The sequence below is a fragment of the Trematomus bernacchii genome, unplaced genomic scaffold, assembly GCF_902827165.1.
Source record: "Trematomus bernacchii unplaced genomic scaffold, fTreBer1.1, whole genome shotgun sequence".
In the NCBI taxonomy this organism is placed as follows: Eukaryota; Metazoa; Chordata; class Actinopteri; order Perciformes; family Nototheniidae; genus Trematomus; species Trematomus bernacchii.
The window spans coordinates 785,169-795,238 of NW_022988082.1; the positions used below are offsets into that span (position 1 = coordinate 785,169).

The 10,070-nt window shown below is 40.6% G+C and overlaps 1 protein-coding gene across 2 annotated transcripts; it reads right to left on the minus strand.

The window, feature by feature from the left end:
• Positions 1–434: 434 nt before the first annotated feature.
• Positions 435–5,339, minus strand: tmem109 (transmembrane protein 109). Of its 2 annotated transcripts, XR_004555129.1 has the most exons (5): positions 5,038–5,339; positions 4,288–4,390; positions 2,663–3,341; positions 1,681–1,787; positions 435–1,363 (listed from the first exon to the last, which is right to left on the minus strand). XR_004555129.1 is itself a non-coding variant. In XM_034120903.1 (3 exons), the coding sequence occupies exons 1-3, from the start codon at positions 5,242–5,244 to the stop codon at positions 2,968–2,970; spliced, it is 684 nt and encodes a 227-aa protein (XP_033976794.1). In that variant the 5' UTR covers positions 5,245–5,339; the 3' UTR covers positions 1,981–2,967. The 2 variants fall into 2 exon arrangements, 1 of the variants encoding a protein (XP_033976794.1); XM_034120903.1 differs by lacking the exons at positions 435–1,363; positions 1,681–1,787 and having other exon boundaries at positions 1,981–3,341.
• Positions 5,340–10,070: the final 4,731 nt, after the last annotated feature.

Sequence of the window (10,070 nt, forward strand, 5' to 3'; positions counted from 1 at the left end):
ATTCATACCTCTCATTTTATACCAAAAAGTAAAATATACACACTGTATATGGATGTGCAACTCTGTGTCAATGAAACTACGCATGCATATGAGATTCTGGAGTGTGTTTCATTTCAAAATCACAATTAAAATGATTGTACAGGAGACAGTTAGACAGAGAGCTGAAGATTATGACTTGATATGACCCATTGGGAAATAACTGTATAATAGAGGATGGGTGAATTGAGAGACACTGTCCTGCTCTGCTGCTCAATCCTATATTCAGAAGGCAGCATTTTCTGTTTGGATTCACCATCAGTGCTATAACTCTTCACTCTACACATTTCATTACATGTAATTTGTTAGACACTTTTATCCAAAGCAACTTACATACATTCAGTACTGTGGGCAATCCCCACAGGAGCAATTAGGGGTGAAGTGTCTCAGGGACACAACGACATGCTGACTGCAGTGGGACTCGAACTTGCTACCCCCTGATTCAAAGTCCAGCACTCTATCCACTTAGCCACAGCCACCCCAGACTTCATCAGATAACAGCTTTGACATCATCCCATTACACAGTGATTTGCCTGCTGCAGGTAGCTGGTTTAGGTGGGGTAGGTAGTCTAGGTTTGAACCTCTGTTTAACTCTTTTTACACTCGACAGAACAAGTGGTTGTGCCACCTCAGTAGCAAGGACCATGCCACAGTGATCCTTAGACGTTTGATGAGATGAAGAGTATTAGATATTGATGATGGATGGGAGGATAAGAATGGATGTGGGGAAAAAATGTGTCAGTTTAAGCAGGGTGCATGGTTTTATTTTTCCTGGCATTGGCTTTAACTCTGAAAACTAAAAAGAACACACAACTTTTTAGAATGGATCCTTACATTTCCACAGCTAGTACATTCAGACAACACAGAAACCTACAACAGTCAAAGTACTCCACTACAGTTTGTACATGGAGCCAAATACTACTTAGATACAACATTCATGTCCCATGTCATAGTTTTCCCAAACTAACAGCAGAACTTCCTGTGGTTTCAACCACTTGATGTAGAACCAGTTATTTCTGGTTCCCTATGAGGACTATGTCATTCACTTTCAGGTTGTTCAAAATTGTTAAACAGTGCAAAAGGGCCGAGCTGTTTGAGGTAAACTCGCTGGCAGTGGATAGGCTGCGTAGATTCAGTGTACTGTGTACTGAATACTGAGTGGAACTGAACAGTGTGCTCGCTCTGACTGGCTTCATTCAGGCAGCTCGTATAAACACATGCATGAGCAAAAAAAACATTGATCACCTACAACTGGGGTAAGAAAGAAAGACGGCAACAGAATGATGTTTAGACAGAGCTGGGAGAGACTCTGTTACAAGTAAAAGTCCTGCATTCAAAAAGTAGAAAAGTGTTAGCATTAAAATATAGTTAAAGTAGCGACAGTAAAAGTAGTCATTGTGCAGATCGGTCCATTTCAGAATAATGTATATGATATGTTTTATAATGATTGATCATGAAAGTGTTCTCAAAGCTGGTAAAGGTGCAGCTAGTTTGAATGACTTTGTATACTGCAGGGTAGCTTGTGAATTTACTCCAGGTGGAACTAAAGTCTGATTTAACACTTGATTAGATTTCACATCATTCATCCACATCTGTGAAGTAACTAAAGGTATTAAATACATGTAGTAAAAGTACATCATTTACCTCTGAATTGAGCAGCACGTCCTCTCAGGACAGTTATTCTGCCCCCATTCATGTTTTCAGGTTGTCAATCAGTCTGTCCCACTCTGTCGCCGTGTCTCAGGACCGATCTGCAAATTTAAAACAAACGTCCACTTGATGAACAGATGAGATAAAACGAATGATTACATTTCAATTCAACCAGTGGTCCTGGTGTTACTTTAGACAGAACTTTACCTAATGAAATATATATTTAACATACATATGTATACACAGTATATGGTGCTATGCAATATTAAATACAGCACAAATCAATTTTATAAATGTTTGTATGCAAGTGTTTATTATTTATTACATTGAGATTTTTGACGAGGAAGGATCTTTTTCAGTTTGCTCAGACAATATTAGAACACGGCTGCTGTTCGGATGACCATTCTGAAAGAATTCTGGAGCTATCTTCAAACAGTCTGTTTTGCAAAGCACTACAACTGAAGGTAATATACCCTCTGCTGCAGTTCTGCACATACTCCAGATCGACTATTTTCTGATCGCATCTTCATGATAAAAGAACATTGATTGAATGCTGCACACATACATCTGAGTGTAAAGGTACCTGGCTTTGTTTTCCACTGGAAGGCTTTTTTTTTTTTTAAAAAGGTAATATTTTCCCCAAAGACATTTTTATACAAGAGTTTAACAGTGATATTTGGAATCTGTTCATCTGAAGGCACAATATTACTGAGAACAAATGACACACACACTCCACAATCACTGAGCTGCTGATCACTGAGCTCACTAAAAGGAAGGGTAATGCTGGTACATGAGCAACACTGAAGGCATGGATCTATCCTCTGTATCAGTCTGCATCAGAAAAAGAATAGAACCAACCAGAATGTTCTCTCATTATGAGAAATGCTAGAAAGGTCTTCATCTAAATGAAAGTATAAAGTATATTACTATATATTTACGTTGATAACAGTGTTTGGAATATTTGTTTAAAGCTCACTCATTAGCTTTCTTTCCAAGAGTGGGATAAAAACGTTGATATCATTTCCAGGCACATGTGAAGAGTATCCGTCTTCTCCTCTCACTCCTGAATTGGGATGAAACATGGTAACATTGAACATAAAGGCTGTGGCACACTGTTTGGAGAAACAGTAAACAAAAAAACTAGACTAAGAAATGTCCACTCCCTGGAATGATTAAGTAATCAAATCGTGTCAGTAACAAATCATATCAAAAATGTCTGCCCTGAATGTCCAGAAGACACCAGTCTGTACATGTGGCATTGGACTTCTGCCCGTCCCCTTTTCACTCCTCCGTCCTCCTCCACCTCTCCATCTCTCTCAGCCGTCTCTCCAGGGTCTTCACCTGCTCCTCCAGGTGAGCGGTCTTATCGACTGCCGTGGATCTCTGCAGAGAGCCGACCCCAAGCAGCACACACACACACACCAGCACAGCCAGCCGGACCACCATGGTGTGTGTGCCCACACTGTGGTCCCTCAGGATCAGCCCGAAACACACCAGAGCCACGCCCACTTTCAGCAGCCACATAGCCCGCCTCAGAGTGGAGGCAACCAATCGGAAGACGAAAGAGATCAGCGAGTAGCCAATGAGAGCCACGATCACCCACTGGGCAACAAAGCTCACCCCCTCTGGGCTCACTCTGCTGATGGGGAACTCAGCTGAGAATAAACAGGAGCACAAGGACAGCAAGGTATGCGGTCAGTATCATGCTGCAAACACTTATATACTATCCTCCATGAAGAAAAGGAAAATCTATTTATCCAAACTACCACAACTACCAGGATCCATGTTCAGTTAAAAAAATGCACTTAATGTTTAACCAAACCAAAAACATTCATTTTTAATACGCTAACATAAGACTGCGACCAACTATTATTTTTATTATCAGCCAATTGGCCCATTATTTCCTTGATTAATTCTTTGGTTTATGGAATGTCAGTCCAGAGGGACACCTTTAAATGTGACAGGTTGATTTATTACAACAAGAGACCAAAAAGAGCAAATCTTCACTTTTGAGATGTTGGAAGCAGCAAACTTGGTTATTCCTGGTTTTTCCAGCAACTAATCATTTCAGCTCTTCAATAAGAGTTATTAACAATATTACCCTTGTTTATGTTTTTCTGAGTGAATGTTATTTATACTATGAATCAAAAATGTAACACAGGTCAGTTTCTAATCTGACTTCTTTTAGAGATGAAGCTTTAAGACTGAGACTGATGTCATCCGCAGTCCGAGTCATGCAGGATTGAGTTTTAGCCTAAATCAGTATTTCAGTTACCCCCCTTTAGCTTAGCGGTGGTGATGTCATGTGACCATGATGTAGATCCTTACTTCTAGCGATTGTATTTAGGCTATTTGAAAAGTGGTGTAAATATGTGGCGATTATCCTGCTAAGTATCTTAACGTGTGTTAGCCCCTGATCTTATTCTCTGTGATACTCAGAATCAGAAATCCTTTATATGTCCCACAGAGGGGAAATGTAAGATCCCATTGCCTTTGTCGGAGGGCTTCTGATGCTAACCTCCGGCTCGGCCTACAGGAAACTCTGATCACTACACCACTTTCTACCTGCGATGGACAGTAGCTGATGTGAGGGGTGTCTACCTTGGATTCCAGCAGCCTGCAGGAAGTGTGACGCATACTGTAGGAGAACGTTCAGACCCCCGGACAAACTTCCTGCCACAACACCCAGGACCTGAGAGAAAGCCTGGAACAGGAGACATGCCTAAGATCAGTGGTGGAAAAAGTGCTCAGATTTTTTTTTCTTCAGACCTTTACTTGAGTAAATATACTAATATCACCATGTAAACACACTCAATTTCAAGTTAAAGTACTGCATTGCAGAAAAAACTCTTAAAAACATTAAAACAATTTAAAAGCAAAGCTGCTAATCTGCACATTCCAGAAGCTGGAAATTGGAAATATGTTTAACAGATAACTTCTTAGCAAGATTGATGCAAATTCATTTTCTTTTACATCATTTTTGGGTGGTTTAATCCATACCAAATCATCATATTTAAAAGTATTGTGTGTCAAAATCTCCATTTTAAAGTAACTAGTAAAACATTATGTAAAACAAATGTAGTGGAGTAGAAACTAAAAAATTGGCTTTCAACATGTTGTGGAGAAGAAGTATAAAGTAGTTTAAAATTAAAATACTCGGGTAAAGTACCTCAAAAGTGAGCTTAAGTACAGTATCAGTTTTGCACTGCACCAATGGAACCCGGAAGTAACCTACACTTTGTGTGACCGTGTTACAGCTGATGTTAAACTGTCCACAGATAATTAAACATTATTTTGCCATGTTGTAGCGGACATTGCCCTGTGTTCCCGGGCTAAGCACGCTAACATCACCTTGTGCACCGACAGCAGCGTCTGCTCCCCGGCCAGCCTGCCCAGGTAGCTCCTTCCCTCTCCGGCTAGCTCAGCTAGGGCCTCCCGCAGATCCTGGATCATCCCGGGGCTCTCTAACACCTTCTCCCCCGACACAGGGTTAGACAGCCACAGGGCGCTGAGCACACACAGCCCATAGACAGCTGTTTGATATGAATAAGCGAACATATTGAAAGCGGGTAAAATCAATTTAGAAGCAGCCTAAGGCACATTCAGCCTACAGGTAAACAGCACCGGAGGCTTCACAGGATGTGGAAAAACGAATAAAAAGAGATGAGTGCCCCCCACTGGGCTGAGGGGGCAACACGTTTCCATTACGGCTTTACTTTTCCTCCCCCATAACACCAACCCTGTAGGCTTGTTTGAGATGAGCTGCGTCTCGCCTCGAAAGTAGACGAGAATATTGATTGATTGATTGAAAAGTTTATTAACAGCTTGTATATTGGGTACAGTACAGTACAGCTCAAAACATACAATTGTTAAGGGGATGCAGACCAGAGAAAGACTTTCGTCTTATTTACATCAGGGTCCCCCATTTCCAATTCATCATATCATTTAAGACATATAAGACATATTTGACATACAGATGGCTTATTTACAATTTACATACAGGTGGTTTTTTACATACAGATGGCTTATTTACAATTTTCATTTTAGATTTCGTTCCAATACATCCTAACCGGACATTTAAGACATACCAAGTCTACAGATATACAGTTAGTAACAGAGTCTAAAATGCGAGTATATACATAGATGGGGGGGGGAAGCTGTCCATTGTACGACAGGTTGAGATTTGTACCATTACCGGGGCCAGTTTTGCAATGCTCTCCCCCTAAGGTGCTCTTTAAGAGAGGTTTTGAAGGTAAGTATAGTTTTACTTTCCTTTACAGTTGTGGGAAGAGCGTTCCACCTTGATGTGGCATAATTGCGAAACGTGTATTCCCCCTTTTTTGTGCCAAATCTGGGTTTTACATGATTTGTGGAGCTCCCTCTGGTGTTATGATCATGGTATTCCTTGACCTTTGGGAAGAATTTTGCAATGTACATGGGTACCATAGAGGTGTAGTGGATCTTGTAGACCAGGCCCATTGCAAGTAGCTGTACTCTGTCGTCTACTCTAAGCCATCCTAGGTTGTCAAAGTGGGCAGAGGTGAGGTGGGTTCTAGATGAAAGGTCAAGCAGTAGTCTGACCAATTTATTTTGCGATGTTTGAAGTTTTATTTTTAGCGCCTTGGAGGTGCTATGGTACCATGACGTGCAAGCATAGTCATAGTACCCTTGAATGAGTGCTCCTGCCAGAGTTTTCAGGGTGTTTTTGTTTACCAGAGAGGAGATCCGGTATAGGAATCTAGTTCTTTGATTGACTTTTTTTATTACATTGGATGCCATTTTGTCACAGGAGAGGTTTGCCTCAAGAATAGATCCTAGGTATTTAATTTCCTTCTTACTAGTGACAATAATGTCACCCACTGCAACTGAGAAGTCGTTGGATTTGAATAGCTGATTGCAGCCGGGGGAGGTCTCAAAAAGCTTGTCTGAAGTCGGACAGCTCGGACTCGGCTTGACTCGGTTTGCAAAGGCGGAAATTGCGCTGGCGTTCTTTGTTGCAGATGAAGTGGATGCAATAGAAATCCCACAATTATTATATCACTACAAATGAATGACTCAAGTGTCTGTTCATTTCTAAACAAAATAATACAAGGGGGGTTGAATCCTACATGTAAAAGACAGAACCACTTAGGCCTATTACTTTTCAAAACTACTTCCGTCAAAGGTCTTGACCAGTTTGCATTTATAAAGAATGCACACATGTGTTTAATCGTTAATGTCAGATGTACTAAGTAAATACATTTGTTCCTGCTCAAGATTAGATTCAACTTTATTGTTATTGCACAGATTACAGGTACTGAGACAACGAAATGCAGTTTAGCTTCTAACCAGGAGTGCAAAAAAAACACATACAAAGTGGCATCACAATGGACTCCAGTGAACTCTAGAGAGGCGAAGGCTATGGAGCTAATTTCCTGCCATAACTCCACAAACAAACTAAACAGGTTTTACAAATGCCTCATGATTCACTAACAAACACAATGTAGTTTGCAAATACAAAACACCATCTACAAACTAATGGATTTAGTTTTGCAAAGAAAAAACGTATCTATCAAACAAACACATAACATTTGTCTAATAAATCATGTTTCAGAGACAAATTCAGCATAGGTTTTACAAGTACACAACTTTTTTTTACAAGTAGCCTACACAACTTTTTTTTACAACCTACAAAACTTTTTCTTCTCACAGCGGAATATTACTGCCAAAAGTGACGTGACTCACTCACGTGACTTTTGGCAGTAATATTCCGCCGTGGCTGGCTCATACCCGGGGTCCTTCTCAGGTCGATTACATGGAATCCTTGCATCCCTCACTTGCGTCGTTTCCCTGCGTTTAGTCCCTCCCACCAGGGAAGCATGGAGAGATGCAAGGAAACCACGAGAAGCAGGGAAATGAGTTTTAAGAGCAATGGGACGTCCTTTCCTCCGGAGCGTCACGTGAGGCGACGTCCGTTTGTGATGACGCCGCACAGCTGTTCGTCTGACAGCAGCTCTGTCCCCGTTATTTTCACAAACACCCCCGCCTCTGTTAGTACACATTTACTGACACAAACATTTGTATCATCTGTTGTAGACCCAAATACATTAAATTAAATAAGAACTCATTCTCAAAAAAGATAAACGCTATTCTTAAAATGTATAAACGAACAATAGTTGGATTAATATTGATTAGAGTGCACAATAGAAATAAAATAATTGAGAGAAGAAAAAGAGATATGTTATCTATCAAAACCCAGTTAGATTAACATTCATTGGACTGCACACTTTGTTTGTTTGTGTGGATATGTAGCACATTAACATTTTAACAATCATGTCAAGAAGCATCAGATCAGTGCATGCACTGCATCGTCCAATCAGTGAGCGATACACAGTAAGGGGGCGGGGCGAGTGTCTGAGGATTTCATCGGAGGATGGTCTGGTGGTTCCTCGGTTATCGCTCCTCCATTATCGCTCCTCGCTCCTCGATCCTCAATCCTCGGTCCTCGGTCCTCCTTCAGAAATAAGAGCCATGGGACGCTACTCAAGATGGCGCAGATAAATCAACTTCCGGTGATACCGAGGACCGACGACCGAGGAAATTAAAATAGTCGACCTGAGAAGGACCCCCAGGCTGCGTTTTACTTCTCTTATTTTTCATTTCCTCGCTCCTCGGTCTCACCGGAAGTTGATTTGTCTGCGCCATCTTGAGTAGCGTCCCAATGGCCTTATTTTTGCCGGAGGAGCGAGGATCGAGGAGCGAGGAGCGATAATGGAGGAGCTATAATCGAGGAACCACCAGACCATCCTTCGATGAAATCCTCAGACACTCGCCCCGCCCCCTTACTGTGTATCGCTCACTGATTGGACGATGCAGAGCATGCACTGATCTGATGCTTCTTGACATGAGAGCAGAGTTTCCCAGCGGAGTGAAGAAAACACATGAAACTCATGGGACTCACTCCTCAGTTTATACTGTGTTTTGTTTCAATTAATGCATCATTCAGTTACAAAATATGATATATCTGAACAACAAAGTGGTGAAAAATTATTTTATTCATTTATTGGAAACATTTTCATGATCGCTTTTTTCGTTTGACATTTTCATTTATTGTCATTTCCATTCAGTCAGTGCTATTTAAAATGTTAATTTGCTACATATCCACACAAACAAACTAAGTGTGCAATCCAATGAATGTTAATCTAACTGGGTTTTGATAGATAACATATCTCTTTTTCTTCTCTCAATTATTTAGTGAGAATGCTGATACAGCATTCCAACTATATGTTATGCTACGGACGAAAAGTTTATTATTATTATTCCGTCCAATTATTTTGTCCGTCTTCTCCTCCCACATTCAACATCGCAGAAACTCCGTTCAAACATCAAAACGTTCAGCTCGGTCAGGAATCGACTGCTATTACTTTTATCATTCATAACTTTCATAATTCCAGAGATACATCCCATAATACATCACATTTTTAACCATTGAAGTCAATGGAGAAATTCTTCAGACTTCAACAAATCTTCATGCGACTTCAACTGGACGAAGGTACGTTTTAACCGTTTGTTTTTTAGTTCTAATTAAAAAAAAAAAAAAAACAGAAACGGGTCGTTTTTTTGTTTTTCAATTTTGCCCCAAAACGGAAAAACGGAAATTCAGCTCGTTTTTTCGTTTTTCTGTTCTTACTGTTAAAACAAGTATACCACTCAATGTTTCGTTTCCATAGGTGGGTGTGTCTCCAGTGCCTCCTTGCTTCTGATTGGCTAGTTTGCCCTATGCTTGCGCTGTACTCTTCAAAATAAAGGTTCTAACTCTTTGCCTTTACACAGTGCAAAAATGACAAGCGATAACATTATTTTTGGCCATACGTTTTTCATAAGACTGATGAAGTTGGAATCAGTTCTAGTTACAACTATCCCAAATACTATGAAATACCTTTACTGTGTACTTCTTGATACTCTCCTGTCAAAGTCCCCTCCATGGTACAACAATGCCTGTCTTGCTGCTATATGTGACGAGCAATACAAATACTTTTAAGTTCGAAGACTGATCATTTTGGACTCAGTAGTGACTACTAGCTCAAAGACTATAAAATACTTTTATTTTGTACTTTCAGAGAAATCCTCTGTCAAATTGTCCACCTTGAATACCCCATGCAGATGCTCCTGTCTGTCAAACACAAGCAGAAACATTACTTTCCAGAGAAGAGAAAAGAGAATAAAGGAAAGAAAATCGTTATAAGGGGTGATTAATGAACATTAATGAGAGACATAATATGGCTAGGGAGGCTGTGGCTAATCGTGCGTTGATCTTTGGATCAGGGGGGCACTGGTTCAATCTCCACTGCAGTCAGCATGTCGTTGTGTCCCTGGGCTTCACCCCAAATAGCTCCTGTGAGGAT